The 25,046-nt window shown below is 40.8% G+C and overlaps 1 protein-coding gene across 1 annotated transcript; it reads right to left on the bottom strand.

Annotated features, from left to right (window-relative positions):
• Positions 1 to 2,339: 2,339 nt before the first annotated feature.
• NPM1 (nucleophosmin 1) lies at positions 2,340 to 23,915 on the bottom strand. The gene is made up of 11 exons (XM_044444246.1): positions 23,690 to 23,915; positions 22,454 to 22,533; positions 21,673 to 21,792; positions 16,569 to 16,662; positions 16,371 to 16,471; positions 14,243 to 14,313; positions 8,502 to 8,553; positions 5,796 to 5,879; positions 4,863 to 4,964; positions 4,021 to 4,095; positions 2,340 to 2,673 (listed from the first exon to the last, which is right to left on the bottom strand). Exons 1-11 carry the CDS (start codon positions 23,745 to 23,747, stop codon positions 2,635 to 2,637), a joined length of 876 nt encoding a protein of 291 aa, XP_044300181.1. The 5' UTR covers positions 23,748 to 23,915; the 3' UTR covers positions 2,340 to 2,634.
• Between the last annotated feature and the right edge of the window lie 1,131 nt (positions 23,916 to 25,046).

Below are 25,046 nucleotides of genomic sequence, written 5' to 3'. Positions count from 1 at the left end.
TAGATTATGGATCATCTAAGTTTTAATCAGATCCCACATGTTCAAACAACACTGAAATTGACTCTCCTCAATCAGCTGTAACTGTTACCATTTCCCCCACGCAACCCTTGAACATTACTTTTAAATACATATCCTGTTACATATTCCACTCTAACTGCAATTTAACAGAACTCCATAGGTCCCTTGAGAAATGGCACAGCTGGATTCTACATTTAACAGGCATCCCCTTCCTTTTAATTCCCCATTTCAGTATACTACATGAGACTGCTCACCCAAAAACCTCTGGGCACAATAACCATACCTATTAAGGGTACCCTATGGGATTTACCAAATTACATCAGTTTTTTTTTTTAATTTGCCCCTGCATACCCATATTAGGGCCTCTGCTGATTCATTATTTTAGACTTTGCCGCTTTTATATTAGAAAAACTAGCAGATGAGATAATGGAGATCAGCAAAGGAAGTTCTACCTTTTGATCAAATCTATAAGGATGAAAAGTTTATGTGAGGTAGCCAGTTCTTCCAGATACTTTTAACCAATATTGGATAAACAGGCTTGTTAGAAGCCTGTTCAATTTTCTGGGCAAGCATCTCTAACATACTAAAGAAATCATGTATTACAAATACTTCAAAATAACTTGTGTATCACATATAAGCTCCTTGGAAGAGTGACCCGTGTGAATCTTGTTCATGCTCATGATGCAGTATAAAGGCAATGTAAACAAAATAAGCTTATCCTCCTTTGCCTGACCAAGTGAACCAAAACAAGTCCTAACATACAATCTTACAAACTGATCAGGGTGCAGAGTATTGAGTGCTGAAAAAAATCGCTCAAATCCTATAGGTAGGAAATATCACTGCAATTCCACATGACAGTACAAATAGTTTATTAAACCCCAAGATTAACAACCTGCATGCTCACTCACGCATTCTATTTGTTCCTGCTTCAGATGGAGATAAACACACTCAGCAGGAACAGCTTAGTATAAATTCAAACCTGAGATTATGGTTTACTGCCCTTAAAGTCAGCTTTATACCTGGTTCTTTATGAATCCTGGATTGTTCTGGACATCACAGTAACCTTTCCCTGAAAAGTTTATTACCTGCTTCATTAACAGGAGGAACAGAGGCTGCATGTACCAGCTTACTCAGTTTTGTTTTTATGCAGTCTTAAGATTTCTAACTCACTGTTACATGCATCTGCAACATTTGTATAATAAAAAATTGAATTCAGAGATAAAATAGGAATGCAGGCCCAGAACAGGAATAAATTGAAGGCCTGACTGAAGAGAGGTTTAGGAGGCAGTGACAACAGAAGATGTAATGCACAAAAAACCTAACATCCATCCTATAACCCAACATGTTTTCTTCTCCACTCCCATACTGTCCAGGTGAGACTCCTCAACTTCCCCAAGCAATGTATGTACAATCCCTTCCGACAATGGCTAAAATGTGCATTCAATTCAATTCTCTGCAGGGACTTCCTAAAGGGTGACAATGATTATTCAGAGGAATATGCAGTAGCTGAAATGCATGACCGCATCACTTGGCTCTGATGCTGACCACTGCATTGTAAAAAGGCATGTTTTTTAAAAGGCACAGTTATCAGGCATGTTGCTTGTACTTGAGCACAGTGAAACCACCCAAGTATACACAGTCTTTACATGCTGTTTATTGTACTGATTCAAAGACAATGATCTGTCCAGCATCTTAAAAATATTGAGCAAGCCACAAATACTTTAGGTGTATAGCATAAAAAGGTTAAGACTTCACTAAGCGTCATTAGATCTACAAGCACTGAACGTGCTTTGCTTTGCCCCAAGTTTAACGTAGGGAACCCCTTTTCAAACACAAGTGTGGGTGACATCCATCCTGAAACTAAGCGAGGACTGATAAGGACTGAACAGATAAAGCCTATTAAAAAATGACAATTATGGTCAGCAGGCTGTCTATTGAGGATCAAAAGGTAGAAAGGTACACCTATCAGATGACATCTATGGATTACAAGGGTAGACAAAGGCTGAATTTCAGAAGAGGGGTGCTATGAATGGGTATAACAGAAAACAAGTAGGCTGGATTAAGTGTGATGATACAAGCTCTCATCTGTTCATTGTGTGTACCATTGTGAGCATAAGGAGCAAGAAGATGAACTGAAAATGTTGGGATATTCATGGGTATTACCGAATGAATAGTTCAAGTGAAAGAATGGTTAGCATACAAGACATTCCACAGCATGTGCCCTTGAGCAAACATATGTGATTAAGGATCTCTGATTGCATTGGTAGACTACAATTATATAGAGCAAAAGTTAACTGTGACACCATAAAAAACAGCAAAGCTACTTAAAATACTAAATTTTATTTTCACATTTACATTTAGTCTCCCCATTTCCATTTTTGACCACCACTACGATGCATTATCAAAACATTCCATACATATTTGAAATGAAAAGGGTGGAGTCCTGGTCTTAAAAATTGAACAGGCATTTTGGACAACACATTCTTGGCAAAACATTCTGGACGACATTAATCAGACTCTGTAGGGAAAGCTTTAGCATTTATAAAAAAGACAGCCAGATATTAATGGTTAAACACACAGGACTGTAACTTAAAAAGGAGCCATTTAACTTCTTGCTTACAGAGTCTGTCTCCACTGCCAGAGTGCTTGAATAACCTAAAACACACCAAAAAGGAAGTTTAGTTCTGTATAGATCTTGCTCTCGAGTACAAATTATGATCAGTTCAATCACATTGCAATCTGAACATACTCACCAGACACCAAGACCCACCTAATAGTGGATCGTACTTCTGAGTAAATACACATATGGGGACACAGTTAAAAGCAAATAATGTCCACACAAGATAGTTATGGGCATAACATTCTCAACTTGAAAGTTTCTTTCATCTAGATGAATGGTTAACATGACAAGTATACATAAAATCTGTGCTAATTTTGAAATATGCTAACCAAATACACCACACAGCATATAAGGATTAAAATTACTCAATAAATTTTGCCTTTCAAGACCTTTCACACTCTATAAAGCATGGCAAAGAAAAGCAAAAGGGTGTGTATCAGTTGGCAAATAGTTATCTGAACTCTGCCCACCCTGCCTCATGTCCAAATCCACTTCAGTAGCTGAACGAGCTGCTTTCAAACATTCTCCTTAAAGAACGCCACAATTTCTCCCCCCACCCCAACAGCTTTGAACTGTTTTGGGGAAGCAGAAAAGCGTAACAACTTTGTTTGAAGAATTTTGATAGTGAAATTTAAGATTTACAGGTCTAACCCAATGCAAGTTGCTTCCTGATACCAACACCACCACCACCTTCTGGCATGCTCTCACACAGTAATTTGGTTGATTTTGGAAAAGGAAAGCCTCTAGCCTGCCAAAAGGAAACTAAAGCATAGGCTAGCCAAATTCAGCAGTAGAAAACCACAATACCATTTCACTTGGTCAAAATGGTGCTGAACAATCGTTATGTAGTGAAAGGGTTCACTGACCATCTAAATGGAGAAAAGTGTTACCTTTCCCACAGCCACCACTGAAACAGCATCTACTTCTAAGTATCATTCACAGGGCTGGATACAGACTTAATCATGTGTAATGTCAACCCACTGTAATCAAAGGGACAGATGACTTAGTGATGACTAAGTCTGGATCAAGCTCATTGTTTGTAATTGAAATCTTGAAAGTGTGGAGAAAATAATTGTGGAAAATACATCAGTTTTACAGTAAATTTAGCCTTTTCATTCAGATCTAGAGCCAGTGTGGTGTAGTGGTTAAGAGCACTGAACTGATACTCAAATCTGGGTTCTAGTTCACTCTGGGTCATGAATCCCATTGGATGACTGGGCTAGACACTAATTCCCAGCCTAATCTACCTCACAGTGTTGCTGCAGTAGGGATAAAACAGAAACAGAACCTTGCAAGCTGCCTTTGGTTCTTTGCAAGAGGAAGACTAACTGGATAACAATGTAACAAATAAATGGTGATAATATTCTAGACCATTCTATTACCTTTGGGTCCTCTGTCCTGTAGCAATTCTTAATGTAATTTGCAAACTTGGATTCTGCCTTAGGAAGAGAAGACCCCTATAATGTAAAAGAAAGAGGGAAACCAAGTTAGCGCAGTGAATTAAAATATTTTTAGCTTGTGCTTTATCTGAAAGTTCCTATAACAAATTTAAGATACAGTTATTTCATATGTGAATATTCTAGGTAACTTTTCAAAAGTTTGAAAAGGTAAACATACTAACTGCTTTTCAGAAAATTGCAGGCTAAGATTACAAGGGAAGATATGCATTAGTCTTTTTTATCTTAAAGCGGAAAAGATGCCTAAGATGTTGGGGGCGGTATTTCCTGAGGATTTTTCCCCAGCAGGGAGAGAATCAATATTCTTAGAAGCACACACACAATATGCTTTCAAGTAGCATTTAAAAAATGGCTGCAGCCAAACCATTGTGCTGCACAACTAGTATACCTTAAACACTTTAAATATATTTAATAATACAACTATGTGGGTAAAGTACCATGTTCTTGGAGGAGTATGTTTAGGATTGATATATATTGCATATACTGCCATTTTCAGAGGGAGGGACAGAGGGATCTGGAGGAATACATTTTTAAGTAGCCTGACTCCCAAAAATGTAACATTTGTGGCCAGATTACTGCACATGCACAAAGCAATCCATAGAAACAATTTCTGCTCTACCAATATCAAAAGCAGTACAGCATTTAACAGAAAATTAAACATAAATTGACCTGCTCTTCCCCATCACTATGAGCCCAGTCAAAAACAAGGTTATTATTAAAGATTCTATTAAATTAGCCATATCTACTGAGTTGTCTGGTAAATTTACCTTCTGTACAAACGCTTGCATTTTTGCTTTGATCTCATCTAAAGTGAAGGATTTTGGTGTTTTTGGAGTCTGTGGTTTTTTCTCTTTATGGGACTCTGGAGTCTGAAACACACAAATCATAGGAGTTTCTCAACAGTATGACAAACTAATGTTTTTACAGTTCTGTTGTTACATCTTCTGCCCGTGCTTTACAGCAAGACTGCAACAGATTTTGATAAATTACAACCAGTTCTATGTTCTACAGCACAAGGTACGGTAAGAAGTGCATGTAATCAAGTTGTGATTATCAATAAAACATTGCATTCAGAAGACAGAAGCAGTATGTAAAGTCATAACATGATACTGACTCGCTTACATAATTAGAACTGCAGTTTCAAAAGCATTTTTGAAGACATATGCTTGCATCACCATTTATGTGAATTCTATGTTTACTATAGTACAGATTGCCACTGCTACATTCTAGAAGCTACAGTGAATAGTACTGAAATCATTCCTAATTGCTTTACAAATCTGTAGACAAAGTATGATTAGCAGTGTGATAAAATAATGGCCTGGTTTACACATAACACTAACCAATCATGTAGGTTTCTAAATTCTGGGTTGTCATGTATGAACATGACTGCACTGATATCCATGAATAGCCAGAGAGCTGCTGCTGGGCTGTGAACAAATGGGTCATTTAAGCTAAGGGCCCTCATTGTATGTGGGCTGTTTTGCCAGATGATACAAGCAGTGAGGACAAGATGTTCAAAAGCTGTTTAAAAAAATGCCACCATACATGCCATTGCTATAGCACTACCAAGACATTTAGGATACAGAGCGAGCGAGCAAAGGTTAATTGTGTGGCAGACAACCCTGGATGCAACAAATCATCACTGGTTAAATAAAACGTGGGTTCACAATTATGCACGAACCAGGCCTATGTTTACTCACTTTCAACTTGGGTGTAGCCAACTTAGAATCTTTCCCATTCTGGTTTGATTTTGGGGTCTTCTTTGCAGAAGCATCTCGAGCAGGCTAAAATTAAATAGTCTCATTTTAGACAGATAACTATAAAACACCATTTTTATGCAGTGGTGCATAAATACAACAACAACAAGAACCACCTAAGTTCTCCAATGGGATCCAGCCAACAACTATTTGAAACCACTTAATCCTATACTCTACTTTTCCTTGGCTTTCACAGTATCAGTGATGACAATTTGAGGGAAAACTTCTGCAACCTTTGTTTAATAGAGTTCTAATTTAGTAAGTTTCTTTAACATCATAAGCAAAACTTTAACGGTATTTAAAGTCATGGATACTTGCTACATGGACATTTTCTTTTAAAGAAGTGAACATAATTACAATTGTTTACTCGTTTTAGTACACCTAAACTATTCTGTGTGTAAGAGGCATGTGTTTGTCAGGATTACTCATCTGAGGGAACTTAATTACAACTGATTTTAGATTTGACTGAAACTGTTAATGTTCCAATTTTCCTTGATTTTTTTTTATTTATTTGACTAACCCCTATCACTGACTTGAAGATGCCTAATGTAGGGGCGGCATAGAAATGTTTTAATAAATAAATAAATAAATAAATTAGGCAAATGTAACCTTTGAAGCTAAGCAGACCTGGAAAATAGCAAGACTGAGATTAGTGGAGAATACCCATATATGCTGTGGAGTACCTAAGAGGAAACATAAAACAAATACAGTAATGCACCCAAACCAGAGTCTGCTAACTTTCTGCAGCCAGGAAAGCCAGTTCAGTCCTGAATATTCATTTTACTTCTTAAACTAAGGTGTGCTAACATTTTTCCTCTTCTGAGCTATTTTATTCAAGTTCCCCCCCCCAATGAAGTCAAGGTTATAGAAATATAACAGTACCATTAATGTAATGACTTGAGACAGCATTTAGTAAGTATTACCAAATCCTCAATACTAGATCAGAGTTTTTAAATTGATAATTTTTATTCATACACACTTGTATTCGTTTGAATTAATCCCAATTAAAGTTCTATGCGGCAGCTTCAAGATTCCTAGTGCATTAGCACCACCTAGTGTTTCAGTCTGCTAAAAATTGGTATAATACATTTATTTTTACTTCTAAAAATCCAATGTCAAAAAAGCATTTTCCTATTTATACCTTGCTATTTATAAAGACAGACCTACTGTGTTGTAACTAACTGGACTTCATTCCACAGCCTAGCTTGCAGGGAGCAATGGTGCTGTGCCAGTGCCAGACAGATATGCTCACCACCCCAATATTCTTGAAGGCAAAGCAGAGACTACCATGCTTTGACAGGGAGCTCAGCTACTGCAGTTGTACACCAGGAGTCCTCTAACTTTTTCAATAGGGGGCCAGTTGAAAGGCGGCAGCTACACGCGTGGGCCAGTGAGGAGGGGGGCCCTGGATATGTGCAAAGTGGCGTTTGGCGTGTGCTGCGGCAGCTCACACACTCAGATATCTCCCAGAGAGTGCAAAGCCATCTCTGGATGAACAAGCACTGCCTCCGTCCCACGCTGCAAAGCAGTGGCGAGCGCACATGCACAGGGGAGGCAGGCAGCGGCTTGCTCGCTCGGAGATGGTTTTGAACTCGCTGCCGGATCCATCCTGTGGGCCATAGTTTGAAGACCCATGTTGTACGCATATGCATTTTCTGTCAATGCATTTAAAGCAATTCACCATGAACTGGATATAGACAGAAAAGAGATGAATATACTAATACAGAAATGATGGCCAATGCTGGAAAAGTTCTGGAAGGGAAGAAACCAAGCAGCAGTCTCAACACTTACTTATAAAGGATTTTACAACTAGAGCAGATGCTGAACACAAGTGTTAGGAGAACACACCAAGAACGCTCAAAAGAAACACCTGAATTGCTAAAAACCATTATCAGAGGTTTCGACATGTAAACAGTTAACAGACAGCAATCTGCATGTTTTTATTAACATGCTAACTGGACCTACAAATTGTTAGTCAAGTGCTGCTGGTCCCCCTAAATAATACTATAGAAACTCCTCAATCATTACATTTATACCCCACTTTTCTTACTCTTGCAAGAAACCCAATGCACCCTAAGGTTCTCTTCCTCTCCCATTTTATCCTCACAACAACCTATGAGGTGGGTTAGACTGTGCCCTTTCCACAGTCACCAGGTGAGCTTCATGGCTGGAGTAGAGCCTGGATCTCCCATATCCCCAGACCGTCTCTGCTACACTGGCTCTCTTATTAGTGAACTTTGTTCAGCCACTGCCATAAAAACTATCAACTGTGACGCAGGTATTTGATCATGGATGAGGGTTCAAACACAATGTCTTCTGGTTATTTACTTTTCTAGCAATCCATTCCCAAGACCCTCTACGCAGGAGGCACTAGACTGGTACTATTCCATATTAAAGCAAACTGTTAAACTGATTTGGGGACCACACATAGCTTAGGTATACTGTCCATCAGTGTTTTTCATGGGTTGAAATATTCACAAGACTGAAATTTGCCTTGAATCTACAGCCTCAAATAATAAAATATGCCCACACATTGTTACTTTTCAGGTCTTAACACATAAACCCACTACTGCCTACAATGTTAACAATTCCATCACTAAGTGCAAAGTCATACTATGAAACTGTTATGTGAATTATACAGATACTCACCTTCTTGGGTGGAGTCTTCTCTTCCACCTCCTCTTCATCCATTTCATCATCACTACAATTAAAACTGGAGTTAGCATAGATTCCCATATACATAAAAATGTAAAATTTACAGAAATTTTGAAATCATAAGAAGAAATCCCCAGGAAAGAAGAATCAAGTTTTTTGGAAAAAAAAACCTGAAAAATTGGCAATACATACTTTGTGCAATTTAAGAGAGCTAAAGTCATTTTGTTGTTTCACAAAGTCAACAGCAAGAAAGGTTGTAATCCAAAACATTGGGAGGGTACCAGGTTACACAAGCATGCTTTGCCTTCCCAACATAAACAGTTTTTATGTTCCTAAATTTGTATTTGCTCGTAAAAGTAATCTTTGTATTTAAGAACTTTTAAAAGCAAGCTTAATACATTTCCATTGTCTGCATAAATTATATTTTTCACCTTAACTAATAATTTTACAAGCTAAGTTACATGCAGCAAATATGTAACATGTTCCTGTCTTCTGAGTGACCACAGGTAACTTAAGTAGTCCTTGAAACATCTGAATCATCCTACATCAGAAGCTGGAAGAACTGAAAGTGCCAAAACGGTGGTGTACATGCTTGTACGAGCAAGCTTAAGGAAATTTCTAAGCCTGCTCCTGTTTGTGAAGCTTAGGGAAATCTGAGTTGAAGTAAAAGCTTGTGAGATTTTCTTCAGTTGAGAAAGATTCCATCTAGAAATGGCAAGCATTCCCACCTATTATTTAAAAGTAACATTTTATTCACTTTTGTAAATCGTTTCCATTAATGAACATCTGATAGATTGTTCAATCTGGAGGTTGTCTCTAATGGCAGAGTCAATCCTATGCCATAGGAACAGGCAACTGAGGGTTTTTTTGCCTGAGAGTTGATTCTTACAGAAGATTTTATAGTTGAAACAGCCAGCCCTTTATGGTAAGATTGACTTGAGAACCTTATTAAAAACTGGCAGCAAACTATAGATTCAAACCTTTACATTTAAAAAGAAACCTGAGGATAACCTAAACAATGTTCTGCTGCATCTAGTGACAGTGAATAACTAACCCACAAATATATTTCACATGCTGATTTGAGATCAGAACTCCACTGATTGCCAGCTACAGCTTCTAACCAGAACACATCCAGAAACACAGTACTACATAGAAAAAAATGCAAATATTTCAGAACGTACATTTCTTCCATATGATATGGTAATTCTACTGACATGTTGGGAAACTAAACATGACAGAGTATCTGCAAATATCTATCAGTAGGGATACATCTGAGTTATAATTTTAATAAAGAATAGAGTAACTCTGCTGGGAATTTAAGAGAATTTTTAAAAATCATTATTTCAAGACATTTCACACCAATAGCCATCTGCTAACATTCGTGATCCATAGTTTTTAGAAATAACTGGGGTGTAAGAACTGAATAATGATACATAAACACTGCATCTTACATTCTGAAAGAGTATTTTATAATCCAAAACTGTTCAAGGTTTCAGAAAAATACTAACAGCCCTTCATTTTCCCATTTTTTCTTCATAACTATATAGGCCTGATACATTTAAGAACATCTTTGAATGCTTCCATCCAGTTTTATACAAAAATTTTATATATTTTTTTATACAAAAATGGGAGTAACTGCAATGCAAACAAGCAGGACAACCTCTTAAGAAATGTGCAAGGGTTTATGTGCTATTCCAGGGCAATGCTGTTTCCAGAGAATACAGAAAACACTCTCGTTTAGTAACATTATATAAACTGCTCTGAATAGAATGTAAGGTAGAGAATTAGCTGAATAAATAATATTTTGGAATCTCAAGTAAAGTCTTATTTCAAACTTTCAGTCAGAAGCTAGAATTTCACTGTGTTAATACTGGCTGTATTTTAGCAGTATGCTTGCAACTTCTAAAATATTTAAAGACAAGACAACCAGGGATGTCCAACTTTCCTTAAGGGCCCCATGAAGACTTTGACACAGAACCTGAGAGCTACACACTGAATTATATTTCCATAATGTAAATTAAAGTGTTTGCAATATATTTAATAGACACGATTAACGTATTTAACCAATAAACAAGGGAGAAAACCAGTATGAGGTCTCAGAGTTGGCTTTTCTCTGCAAGTTTGAAGATACAAAACTGTGTGCCAGAAAACAGGTTCAGACTGAAAAGGTACATATGTAGGGAAAGTTGTTCGGAATCACAGGGAAAAATATGTTTGTTTTTATCCACCTGGCAACTTCAGTGGGATGTCTGAGCTTGAAAACAACTTACAAGTTGATCAGTGCCTTGAACTGTGCTGTTCACATCCACAGTCAAACCTTGAGTGAAGTGTCTGTTGTTTAAAGTTTTGGACTTGAAGTTCATGTTTGAAAAACCTTGTTTGCGGCAGTATGCAGAGCTGAACACTGACGGTATGCTAAGCCTGAAATGGCTAAGCAATGGAAACTGCTCTTTTGAAAGTAATCTGAAGACTTCAGCACCTGTATCAGCCAATTGTGTAAGAAATGGGTCAGCTTTAAGTTCAACAATGTTCCATCTGATAATGGCATTCAACAGTCGAGATGTCAATCAATAGCATGAGTGAGGAGTGTAGTTCAGCAAATTTGTGAAATCATCCTTCAAAATTATATTTCAGCACATCCAACTGGAGTTGATAGTCACCAAAATCCACAGAATGACCAAGTTCATCATGTATCTCGTTGCACTGCATTCAAACTGTTTCACAGATAGCGTCTGCTGAAACCCAGCAACCACGGTGTAGAGCTGACAAACATCTTGATTCATATCCTGCAGAGACTTTTTGAGAATGTTAAGGTGACTCGTGATATCAGTTAGAAATGCCAGTTCTCCAATGAACTCAGTACCAACCTTCTTCTGCTGAAAAGACTCAGCACAGTTCATTTCAATGCTGAACGGGTGTAACTTTCCTAACTGAAAAAAACATCTTTCAGGAAATTTCCCTGAACTAAGCCAGCAGACATTAGAGTGAACAAGGTCTCCATCAAGTTCTTCAAGAAAACTTCACTTTTCATGGAGTGAGAAATTTCCACTTCAAATCACATTTGTAATCTTAACCATCTTCATGGTGTCCTTCAGTTTCAGTTGGTTGGCAAAGATTCTTGAGGGACGATACAATGAAAGGACATGTTGTGTTTTCCCAGTCATTGCTAGTGCACCATCTGCTGCTATCAAACTTGGCTTTCAAGACTTCCGATTTTATTAAGTATGGTTACAACTTGTTTGTAGGTATCTTCTGTTGACATTCCACGAAGAAAATAGTGAATAGCTCCCCACACACAGTGAAATCACTGAGCACACCACCGAGAATTATCATGCGCTGTGCAGTGTCCAACACATCAGTGCTCTCAACAACGGCAGTCGAAATACATTCTGCATTCAACACTTTCTCATGCAGCTTAATCAACACATTCACAACTAAAGACTACGTGGCACAATACTGTGTGATGTGACAAGGACCCCAATTCAAAACACTTTGCTGCTTTTTTATCTTAAGGCTTTGGCCATACTTACAGCACAGGTTTTCACAAATTCACTATTGCAAAATGGTTTCATATGTTGTCCAATTGACTCTGCCACAACAAATGTTACTTTGCAAGAACAGAGGTGCATTTCTGAAAGAGTTGTGCCCGACAAGCAAAGTTCTTCTTCAGTTCCTTAACAAGGGTTTCCTCTAACTTCATTTTCGACATTATGGTACTTCAAGGCATGATTTGCTATGTAATGATGATTGGTATCGTACTGTTTGAGCACACTGACTACTTGCAGGCACTCAAGACACTGTACCTTGTTGCCAGATTGCACAAAAAGATAGTCCAGTGTTCAGTAATCCTGAAAACAGTATTTCCCATCTTGAAATGACCTCTTTCTCTTCCTGCTCACAGCACTGGGACAAATAACGATGAAATGTAATATTTTTCAAAATGGAAAACAAATCTAATTCTAGCACTTACTGTTCAGAATTGGAAACTAAGTAGTGGCCCCAAGGTTCAGTATGGCAAAACTACAGTTTGTACTAGAGCATCAATATTTTGTGCCAATAATTAAATAGAATTGTCTTTAATAAGGTATTATAGATTGGTCCCTCGGCGCTAATCAGAATTTTCTGGAACTTATTACTGTTTCTGGCACTGGTTAATCAACTGATTTACAGACCTCGGCAGTCTGGGCTCACTGCTTAATTTTAAGCTGGTTTTAGGGATGACTGAATGACCAGAGCATTAGGACCCACACTGGGAAACCAATCTAAATCAAATATAGCTCTTCTGGTTGACAAAACTGGAAACTGAGTGTTCACTTTCAGTAAACTACAGTCAGCACCAATATCTTGTGCCAGTACAGATGCAAACTGAAAGCTCTGTGGACCTATGCAGCCTGGTATCTGCTGCAGGAATCAGGGGCAGCAGCTTAATTTTAAAATGATTTTAGGCGTGAATGAAAAGAACATTTTGCCGGCCTGTGATCTCTGCAGAAATCACAGGCAGCTCTTTCTCCAACCACAGCCCAAGCACAACGACCGTTCCTCTGGGGTGGCCCATCCCTTTCTTCCGTTTCTCCTGCTCAGAAACCCTCCCATGTGACAAATATCCCCCACTAGAAACTTTGGTTTCTTTTTCCTAGGCGCAGAACTTGATATTTGCCACTCCTGAATTTCATTCTGTTTTCAACCCAGCACTCCTACAATCAAGATCACTTTGAATTTTGTTCCTGTCTTCCTGGGTATTAGCTATCCCACCCTGTTTTCTGTCATCTACAAATTTGATAAGCATTCCCTGCACTGCCTCCTCCCAATCATTTATACAAATGTTGAAGAGCCCCAGGCCTGGACTGAGCACAATTTGTAGTCCAGTTCATCCAGAGGGTGCCAGGCCTGAGAAGGCTGGCCTAAGAACAGAATCCATGACTTCTCCCCTCTTGAAGAGCTCTGACGGCCCTTGCAGGCAAGGTTGAATTATGAGACTTAGCAGGCTGCGGAAGATGGGAAGCAGGGCCATTTCGTTGGCCCTGCATGGACACCGGCTACGTTTGGCTCCTCTTTCCTTGGACTGTTTCCATTCCAGCTGGTCTTATAGGAACTTTGTTACAATGCCTCCATTTACTCATTTTCCTCCCCCTTATCTTTTCAGCCATATCCTTTAAATTATATGCCTGTCCTGAACGTTATCTGACCTGTGAGCCATTTCGCTGAAGGGCCCAAAAAATTAATAAATTTGACTGGCTGTATGTGAAACAACCAGGACTGGCCTGAGGCCAAAAACAAGATGGCATCCCTTTTTCTCCCATGTGACAACCCTTGACCCTTCCTCCCATCCCATCTTGGAATTGCCACGCTGAACCTCTTGTACTTGCGCCAATGAACTCCCCCCCAGCATGCCCTGCCTGTGTCTGCTGACAAGCACAAAGGTATTTAGCGCCTGAGCACCTCTGCACTTTCAGCTGGAGTGGAGTGGGGCATGCTGGGATGAACTCTTGCACAGCCTGTCCTGCTCTTTTCCTGAGAGGAATGGGAGTCTTGGAGAGGAAAGACAGCTACAGAACAAGGCCTTGGGGAACATATATACCCTGTGGACCATGTGTTGGACTACCCTGATCTAAACCAATTCCCTGTTTTCCAGAGTTACACTTCCCAGTTGTAAAATTGGCATCTTATCTTATTAACTTGATAACAATATTGCTCTATTGGTTTCTATGCAAACAAGTATTCCAACGTGAACATACTCTTCGTCATCATCGTCATCGTCGTCATCGTCTTCGTCGTCTTCGTCGTCATCCATCAGCTTTGCTTTTTTCTTTAAGAGAAAACATATGCATGTCAAGGGAATGCCAGTGGTTCTATTTGAATTTCAGATCTTCCAATGCATAGATATCCTCAAAATCAATCAACTTAATTGTCTAAACTTTTACAAAAGATAGAAGAGTATGGTGAAGTTACTGGGATGAAAATAGAGAAAAGACGAAATTGCTAGTGAAAAATCTCACACTGGAGCAGAGAATAACTTTGACGGAACAAGTAGATCTTCAATTGTTAAAAAGGTTAAATATTTGGGAATTTTTCGTACAGCTAAATGTACTACACTGAAAGAATTATGATAACTACTTAAGGAAATTAAGAGTGATCTGGAAAAATGGGCTAATTTGCAACTATCGTTGTTGGGAAGAATAGCAATAGTTAAAATGAATATATTACCAAAGTTCTTATTTTTATTTCAAACAAGTCCCATAAAAATTGATAAAAAAATTTTGATGATCTAAACACCCAAGTTTTGAGATTTGTATGGCAAAAGAAGAAACCAAGAATTAAATTAAAAATGCTTCAAGAGGCTAAAGGGAATGGGGGTTTTGGCCTGCCTGACTGGATGTTGTATTATCAAGCTTCTGTTTCAACATGGTTAAAAGAATTGGTACCTTTAAGAAATAAGAGAATCCTGTATCTTGAAGGGCATGATCTACAAATGGGTTGGCACACTTATATGTGCTATGAGAAGTGTAAGACACATGGTTGTTTTTTAAATCATTATATTAGAAAGTCATTAATGTTGGTGTGGGAAAAATTAAAGACAAAACTGTATACTAAGTTGCCAAGGTGGCTTTCACCTATGGAAGCTCTTGTATATCCAAACGCATTGAATTTTGATATGTGAAATATGGTATTTTAGATAATGATGGAGGATTGAAATCGAACCAAGAATTACAAGAGCAGGGTATTAATATCTCTTGGTGGCATAAGGTTCAAATACACAGATATGTTAAAGATTATAAAATGTGGAGTTTTCATAAGGAGTTAACAACATTTGACCAAGTGATCTTAAAATCAGATGAGAAAATGATTAAAAGACTGTATAATTTTCTTTGGATATGAGAATGGAAGATGAACAAGTTAAGGAAACTATGATAACATGGGCACAAAATTTTGAATATAATATTCAGTTACAGAAATGGTAAAAGCTGTGGGAAAGAAATATTAAGGTAACTTTAGTAACCTCATATAAAGAAAATCTCTATGTTTTATAGATGGTATCTATCACCAAATAGATTAGCAAAGATGTTTTCAAGTATGTCAAATGGATGTTGGAAATGCAAACATAAACTTTCTATCATATGTGGTGGACTTGTGATAAGGCAAAAAAATATTGGGCTAAAATTCATAAATGGCTTGAGGAAATGTTACAAAAATCTTTAATATTTAAACCTGAAGTATTTTTACGAGGCATTGTACCTGATGTCGTCAATAAGCAACGTATTTGATATTACATGTAATTACTGTGGCAAGGATTGCATTTGTCCAACACTGGAGGAGTGAAGAACCACCCACTGATGAACTAATTTTAAAAAAGATTCTGGATTGTGCTGAAATGGACAGACTGACTTTGTCTCTGAAGGAGAAAGAGGATACATACTTCTATCTAACTTGGAACTCTTTTTATTATTGGCTAGAGAAACAGGGCTACGCATAGATTTGAATATATTTATAGATTGCTATAAAAAAAATGGGGGGCTGACCCAGCAGGTCTGATGTTTCTGATGCTTGATGTTTTTCAGTGTTTTTTTTTTGCAGAAATAAATAATAAAAATTTACTTTAAAAAATCAATCGACTTAAATTAGAATATTCACCCTTCTCCCCACACCACATTATAAGTGAATTCATACAGAGGCCTCGGTTTTGTTTTATTCATAGCCCAGATTTATAGAGCACATACAAGATTTCTCTTGCTACCAGTACAAGCTAGAACACTTACTAAAGTAAGTCAAATGGCTTCCAAAGAGTCCATATGAGGAGACCTGTCATTTAGGCATAATACTAGCTTCCCATAAGCACAGTTCCAATTTCTACCATTTTCAACTTACCTGTGGAACTTTAGCCAGTGTCACACCTGCAGGCCTTTTTGCCATATTGTGTTGAACCTTATCATCTTCTTCATCTTCAGATTCTGGCTCTTCCTCTAAAGCTAATACATGACATGAAAAATGAAACAATCTTCCAACTTTCACAAGATACATATGGATAGAAATAATTCAAGTTAAAATGAAGTTAACGTTTCATACCTACAAGATGTTGACCACTGACATAAACAGGTCCTGAGCCACTTTTCAATCTCAGAATCACTGGGGGTGTAATTTCAAAGCCACCTAATGAAACCTGAAGGGGAAAAATGAACAAAGCATGCTTGGAACAGTTTATACCAGCTGAATCACAGGCATAAAAAAATCTCAGAGTTAGGATAAAAGTTATCATAGTAACATACATCCAAACAGTGCCAGAATGAACTAGGGCTTAGATGTCGCATGAAGAACCCACTGGCTAATTCAGGGGCAGGCAACCTGGTCCCAGCAGATGTTTTGGACTACAACTCCCATAATCTCAGACCACTGGCTATGCTGGCTGCAGTTAACATTGAGTTAAAGCTAGAAATACATCTGAAGTACACTAGGTTGCGGAACCCTGAACTCTCCTCAAAACAGTGAATAAGATAATAAGCTTTCAAGAATGCTTGTGACAAACCAGCTCAAATTTAAGAGTCGGCAGTCTCCCTGCAGAAGAACGCACAGTCCATGATCTTTGCTTATTAAATGAATCAAGTGCAGAACTCAGATGAAAAACAAGGCCGGGCAAATGGAGAGTACAGCTTGCTTTCCTCTTCTGGGATGCAACTCTTGCAATCACTGACAAACTTAAAACAGTTTTCCTAACTGCAAGGAATCAAATTCCAATAGAAATAAAAGTGAGAAGAATACAAACAAGGAAGACACTTGACTCCTTTTCTTTGCTGGTTTTACTCATTCCTAATTAAAAGTTGTATTTCAGCTGCCTGTAAATCCTTAAAGCTAAACATTTCACAAGAAAAACCTATGTATGCCAAAGCAAACACCAGTACATTCAATGGAACCTACTCTTAAGTATGAATGGAATAGCAGTGAAGCTATAAAAACTTTAGTCTCTACTATGCCAAAAGACTCTTTAAAGTCTTCCTCAAAATTTATGTACCAAAATTTCTGAAACAGAAAACTGAGATATCTTATCCACATTTTCCCATGCTGAAAACAACTAATGTTTAGTAAATGTTTCGTATTTGAGCTTATAAAACACAGGGTTGCATCTAGACCTACCCCTCCATGAAAATAATGGAAACTTCCATTCACAAAGGAAATGGGATACAGAAAAGGGGTGGGGAACAGTGCCCTCAATATCTGCTTGTAACCTTTAGCACCACCTCCCAATCCTTTCTTGTAGGCTGCAGAACATTCTAGAACAGCACAGAAGGGTGCTGCACAAAGAATTTCTGCCAGCTATCACCCTGCCACCCTCCTTCCAACCTGCAAGCCGAATTCAGCCTGCTAGCCCAACCCTATCCAAGCTTGCAGGGCTTCTGAAAGGCCCCCACCCCCAGAGGCAAAGGTGCAAGAGCAATTGAACTGTGAACTCAAGAAGCATACGTCAAGGCACTGGCTAAGTTTGCCTCACCCCTCTCACCTTCCCAAATCTGGGAAGAGGCTAAACCAGTGGGCAGCACAGCAGACTTCCACGTGTGAGAGCAATGCAGGGCATGCGTGCAGGTACCTGCACAATGAGGCACATGAGAACAATGAAGTCCATCAAGCCCAGAGCCAATTCAACCCTTGGACTGAAGTTCTCTACCCTTGTCCTAGTGGCAGCAAAACTCTTCCCTAGTGGCACCTTTAGCCAGGAATTAATCAAGGTGTATGTACGGGGCGGGGATGGGGGGGGGGGGCTCAAGCAGGCAGCACACTTTAACATCTTAAAGGAAGAAACTCCTTTAAGTTAAAAAGTCTGAAATGAATAGCTGATTAAAAGAAATTCCATGGGTCTAATTCAAAGTCTGAATTATAAAACTTCAATTTCATCTGAAATTATCTAGGTTAATATACTATTGCAGTGTTGCATAAGAATTCAGAATAACTACTAGAAACTTATAGTTGTCCACCAAACCCACCCATTATTAGTTTATCTCTGAAGCCTCATCTGACTCCTTATGAACTAACCAAAAAATCTATTTACAATATATATAGATCGAAACATCAGTCCTACCAAATAATTTTTATAATCTAGCCCCTACCAGCAACAACAATGGAATAAAGTGTCACACAGTGCAACATGTGCAATATTTCTCAACATACAGAAATACTTCATGCCACATTTCCTGAGGGAGGGGGGATGTGACATGGGGAAGGGTCAAGTGTCTCACACACATACATCCACCCCCCCATTTGTTTTACCCTGTTCACTCATGTTTGGACACTCATACTCTTTTACAGCTTTAACCCTTTCTTTTGCTTCCCCAAACACTCTAGGCATGGGTTAGGGTTACTGCCATAGAAGTCGTATTTCTAGGCAACCAAGAAAGCCAGCAAGACCTGTAGAACATGACTTCCTACGACATGCTAGGAATGTGACTTCTGTGACAGGAATCAGGCCTCATTCCTGGAGTATTGATTCCATACGTTCTGCAACAGCAGCATATGCTTCAGGGTCTTTCTTGGGAGTTAGTTTCCAGACTGGGCTTAAAGTTGTACACATTTTGCAGTGCTGACTCAGAATAGAGTAAATCTTTAAATACAGACTATCTATCTATCTATCCAGAGGTTTTGTATGCAGTCCCATCGCTTATAGCCTCGGGACAGCTCACATAAATAAACATGATACAAATACAATTAAAACCCAGAAACACCCTGGCTGCACAATTAAAACCTATAGATATTAGGCGTTGTTAAAATAGTTTAAATAAAAGGGTCTTAGCCTGGCGCCGAAAAACAAATAATGACAGTGCCAGGCAGACCTCTCTGAGGAGCGCATTCCACAGATGGGGCGCCACAGCAGAGAAAGCCCTCCTCCGGGTACTTTGCCTCCTGATGTCTCTCACAGAGGGCTCCTGGAGGAGGGCCTCTGCTGCCGATCTCAAGGGACGGGAGGGACGGGAGGGCAAATAAGGAAGCAAGAGTTCCTTTAGGTATCCAGGTCCAAAGCCGTTGAGGGCTTTGTAGGTGATAACCAGCACCTTGAGTTGAGCCCGGACTTCGATGGGGAGCCAGTGAAGCTGGTAGAGGACTGGGGTTATGTGAGAGTAACGCCCAGTCCACGTCAGCAACCTGGCTGCTGTATTTTGCACCATCTGAAGTACCCGGACTGTCTTCAAGGGCAGCCCCACGAAGAGCGTGTTACAGAAGTCCAATCAGGAAGTAACCAATGCATGTGTCACTGTTGCTAGGCAGTCGTCCTCCAGGTAGGGACGCAGCTGATGGATTAGCCGAAGCTGAAGGAAAGTGCTCCTCGCCACCGCAGTCACTTGAGCCTCCAAAGACAGCTCTGGGTCGAGGAGCACTTCCAAGCTGTGGACCCTGTCCTTTAGAGGAAGTGCAACCCCATTGGACAAGGTCCAAGTCACCTACCCCAGAGCCCGAGCCACCCACCAACAGGACCTCCATCTTGTCTGGATTGCGCTTCAGTTTATTGGCCCTCATCCAGCCCATTACCTTGTCCAGGCACTGGTTCAGTACAGCCACTACCTCACCTGGATTGGTTGAGAAAGAGGTAGAGCTGGGTATCATCAGCGTACTGATGATTCTGCAGCCCACACCTCCAGATGACCTCTCCCAGTGGTTTCATGTAGATGTTGAATAGCAAAGAGGACAAAATAGACCCCTGCGGTACTCCATGGCATAGCTGCCATGGCACAGAGGTAAAGTCCCCCAGCACCACCTTCTGGAATCGGCCGTCGAGGTAGGAGCAGAACCACTGCCAAGTAGTGCCTCCTACTCCCAGCCCCCTCAGCCTATCCAGAAGGATACCATGGTCAATGGTATCGAAAGCCACTGAGAGGTCCAGGAGAACCAACAGGGACGCACTCCCCGTCTCTCTCCCTGCACAGGTCATCATAGAGGGTGACCAAGGCAGATTCAGTACCATACCCAAGTCTGAAGCTGGACTGAAATGGATCCAGATAATCAGTCTCATCCAAAAGAGCTTGGAGTTGTCCCGCGACCACCCGTTCCAACACCTTGCCCAAGAACGGGATGTTGGCCACCAGTCTATAATTGGTGCCCATCTCTGGATCCAGGGACGCCTTCTTTAGGACCGGCCTGACCACCACCTCCTTTAGAGAGGCAGGCATCCAGCCGTCCCTCAGAGAGGAGCTGATGACCTCCAGGATCCAGGCACCAATCCCATGTTTGGCTTTGGACAGTAGCCACGATGGGCAAGGATCAAGTTGGAGTTCAAGTTGCTGGAGTTCAACTATAGTCTGACCAAAACAACCACTGAAACCAGATGTGTAATTTCAATCCCATGAAGGTCTTACACAGAAGCAAATAATGAACATTTCTGAAGAACTGCTCGATACATATGAGTGTTCAAAGCAGAGGACAGATCGGTAGAAGAACCGAGCAAGAAAATCAGTACTTTTGAGTGTCAAATTTTCTCAAGGGCTCTAAGAATGCTTACTTCCAGGGAACATTCTGAGAAAAAAAACCTTCTATGGCAAGAACCACAGAGCATCACCTGGAAAACTAATAGCCCAATACAGCAGTTTATTTTTGCTGCCAGGAGGCTCAGTGAAATGCTCCACTGCATAGCTGCAGGAAGGTAGGATTTTGAAAAAGGAGGGATGTTCACTATAAAATCTGTGGACATGGGAAATGACATGAGTGGGGAAGTGAGAGATGGGATATGGGAGTATTTATTACAAAAAGGGATAAAGTGAATAAAAAGGGTAACAGAAAATGTGCAAGGATTGAATGGTTTATTATGGGACAGAAAACCCAACCATGGTGTGTCAGAATAGCACTTTGAAAATAGGTGGAAAGGGAGCATTCATGATAAAACACACAATTATCCAAAATAAATGAGTAAAGTTTTATTATAAAAAGGTATTGGAATTAAATAAAAGTGGATAAAAAGGATACTAAAAGCATCAAAATGATGGGATGAAGGTGTTCATTAAACAAAAGATGAAATAAGACCCCCAAAAGGAGCCTCCCCTGTGGGTGCACACAGACAAGTCCCTCAAACCTCTGCAGCTACCCAGTGCAGTCCTCCGGGACAAATGTCTGGTGACTCCCATGAAAGAGTACAACTAACAAAAGCAGAAATAACAATTTACTTGCTTTCTTACATTCCAACTCACGTTAACCTTACCGTTGGTTGAACTGACATCTTCAAGGATGCCAGTGTGACAGTAATCTGGTTGCCTTCGTAGTCCAATGCTTCCGCTTCAACAACGTGCAACTCATCTTTTGCACCAGCCCCTAAACTAACCTGTGTAAAAAGATGCAGTATTTAACATTTATCTATTACAATGCCACTGTTTCACAGTTAAGTTTAACTTAATATAGCTGAACTTAAACAGGCCTTTAAATAATAACCACACATATGCAATGTAGCAGTACAGCTATGCCTTATACTGGAGCAGGTGGAATTCAGCTTGCAGAATTTACTTTTCAGTTGAATCCAAAGATTCAGTCACAGGAATATGATGCAAAAACATGCACTCAGAAGTATGAACTCTAAGCATAAGAATTTGTTTTCAGTATCAGAACCAAATGGCTCACAATCCTCTCATTTATTTCTGATTATCCCACCTTCCTTCACTTGAAAAGTATAATTTACAGAGAAGTCATTTTGTTACTGTTATCGTTAACCTGTAGTAAGAATTCCTTGGCCATCTACTGCAAAACACCCAGAAACCTACTAGTAGTTCCCAGACACCCACTAATAGTTTCTAGTTTCAGATCTGTCCTATTATCCATCCACCCAACAAGTAGTCAAAAAAGCATGCAAATGCCTGGACCTGCAAACCCCACTGGCCATGTGCACTTTTAAGGTGCTACTGCTCCAAGTTCTCGCTTCTGCACATTTTGCATTTATTCATCAGTACTTGGCCAAATGTTTCCCTATTTCCCGAGAATCAAGCACTTACTGTTCTTAGTGAGAGCTGGTGTTCATTTTCTTCATCATTCACCTTAAAATGATATGGTTTGTCTCCCTTCAGTTCACATCCTGCAACAGCAGTAATAATGTGCTGTAAGGGTACAACTTTACTTTATCAGACTGAACTACTAACTCGTATTACAAGTCAAACTAGTAAGCAAGTCCATGTCCATTTTTAAGCATGGGAAAATCTCTGCTCAGCTACAACAACTGCTTCTACAAAACTAGCTTTCTGAAGACTTAAGTATATAACCATGATGTAAATCTACCATAAATGGTACAGATGTTAGCCTGTGGCGAATAAGTAACAAGTAGAATTTAAGACATTTTTTAAAGTTTAATGTGGCTCTCCCACTCTTGCCTTTCTAGATTATGCTTAGGGTTTCAGTTTCAAGAAACAGCAGCACGAGGCATAATTTCCCTATATGCCCGTAGGCTATAACGTAGTCGCTGCCTACCAATTACACTCCCCTAGAGCTTGTAAGAATCATGCTCCACCTACTTAAGCACATGGCCATCCATCTCTTCCTCCATTTCCCACACTAGTCCCAGTTACCCGGGCCTCGCAGCGGCTTTCTGTTTTCTCCTCCCCTTAACCTAGATGGGCCAACCCGGGGCACATTCAAATTCCACGTGGCAGAAGCGCGGATGCTTTACGCAAGCGATCATTCCAAGATACCCTGTACCCTGAGGAAACGATGCTCCCGCGCAGTGAATCCCTATCAGTAAGCTTTAGAGGATTGTGATAGAAATGTATTTGCACCCAGACACAAACGGAATATCGACCTAGTCACCCATTTCAAAGACCAGGTCCTTCCCTTCCTATCCCGGAGCGGTACAGAGAAAGCGTGGCCAGGTAGCAAGGTGGAGACCGCAAATGAAGGCCCCATGAGGCCCCCACCACCACGCCGCTTGGACCTGGCGGGGCCGAGCCCAAAGTAGAGTCCGCTTCCTGGGGAAAGGCAGAGGACAAAGGAAGCCGCCGCCGCCGCCTCTCTTCCCACCCTCCCAGCAGCCTGGCGCAAGGTCAGGGCCTCCACGCGCGAAACCCGCGCCACGTGAGAAGGCCCGGCCGAGCCGCAATACAAGGCCTGCCCTCCGCCGCCGCCGCCGCCGCCGCCGCCGCCTCTCATGCGGGCCGCGCGAGAAGGGGATGGGGAAAAGAAACAACGGGAGAAAAGCGGGCGCCCTTGGGGAGGGAGGGACGAGGCCCGGCCTGCATTACCGAAGAGGAAGGTCTGTGGCCGCAGGGAGCCCATATTGTCCATGTCGCTGTCCTCCATGTTGCTGCGATTCGCTGTCGTCGTTCGTCCTCTGGAGCTCGCCTCTCCGCGCGAAGATGGGGGCGGGCGGGCGGCGGCGGCGAAGAAGGATCGAGACCGAGGGCGCCGAGCAACAGACGGACTCACGCACCCCACAAAAAAGAACCCGCCTTCTCCCACTCGGCCCCTATATATAGACTCGCAGGCCTCGCGAGAACTGCAGCCGCCCACCCTTTCCTCCGCTTTGGCTCTTCCGCGAGGGCGCATGCGCCTCTCCCCAACGTGGCTAGAGCGGCGCACGCGGTTGGTAGGTAGGATGGAGTAGCATATGAATCTGCACCACCACGCGTCATAACGCCCGAGCGCGCTTCGCGTTGGATGCGGCTTGTTCGTGTGCGCCGTGGGTACGTGCCTTTTGCATAAGCAAGGGCGCAGCATCTCCAATCCGGGGCGGTCAGGAGGGCTTGGACCAGGTGCTCTCCGAAACTGGTGGTTCTCGTGTGTGTGTTTCAGACTCGTCTTTCTCACAAAATCTGTTTCATTTGTCCTCCTGGGTATAACCTGCAAATGAAGATGATCGGTTTCCTTAATTCGTCCAAAATTCGTCCAAGGCAATAGTACCCCTAGGGTTGGAGCTCAGGACCCAAGCTAAACTCTGTAGCTCAGGTGCTAAATGACCGGCCACTGAGTGGCAAGTCGTTCCAGCACACGGGATTTCTGGGGCAGCCAGTAGACATATACGTGGTTGCAGATGCTCCAGTTACTGTTTTTAACCTTTTAAAAATGATCTTTTTCTGCAATAAAAGTGTTTATTATTATAGTGAAATGTTCAGTGGAAGGGCAGCAGAAGCAAACTCAAATCGAATTACCATAGCTGCAATGGTGCCAATTTAAGAGTTTCAAGTGCACTTTAAAAAAGACAGTTTTAAAAAGACAAGTCTGTTTGCTTGTTTTGTTCGGAAGTGTATATAATGCAATGATGCAAGATCTTTTATTGAAGCCAAGTACAATAGAACAAAATAGCAAGCTTTCAAGTTCTTCCAGACTTCTTCAAGCCTATGATCCTTAACACAAGATTAGGGAATAAGCCTCACTGAACACATCACAGGATGTAACATTTCTGAGGAGTCAGGCACTGTAGCAGAGTAATCCTAATGTGAGGGGGAAGGACCATTGCAAAGGAACTATCACTTTCTAAGGCCTGATGTGCTGCAGGAAGGGGAGAGAGATTCTTGTATGTCCATGGAGGCATGGTATAGTGGTTAAGAGTGCGGGACTGGGACCCAGGCGACCTGGGTTCTAGTCCCCACTCAGCCATGG

This window comes from Varanus komodoensis, unplaced genomic scaffold (assembly GCF_004798865.1).
Source record: "Varanus komodoensis strain SLA01 unplaced genomic scaffold, ASM479886v1 scaffold44_3, whole genome shotgun sequence".
Classification (NCBI taxonomy): domain Eukaryota; kingdom Metazoa; phylum Chordata; class Lepidosauria; order Squamata; family Varanidae; genus Varanus; species Varanus komodoensis.
This window is presented reverse-complemented; position numbering and strand designations above follow the sequence as displayed.

Excerpts from the sequence above, each read along its gene's own strand:
- NPM1 (XM_044444246.1), bottom strand. The coding sequence starts at position 23,747 with ATGGAGGACAGCGACATGGACAATATGGGCTCCCTGCGGCCACAGACC. Across the intron at positions 8,554-14,242 it reads GATGACGATGATGACGAAGA|TGATGATGAAATGGATGAAG; the intron begins GTATGTTCACGT and ends TTTTAATTGTAG. Across the intron at positions 5,880-8,501 it reads AGAAGACTCCACCCAAGAAG|CCTGCTCGAGATGCTTCTGC; the intron begins GTGAGTATCTGT and ends ATTTAATTTTAG.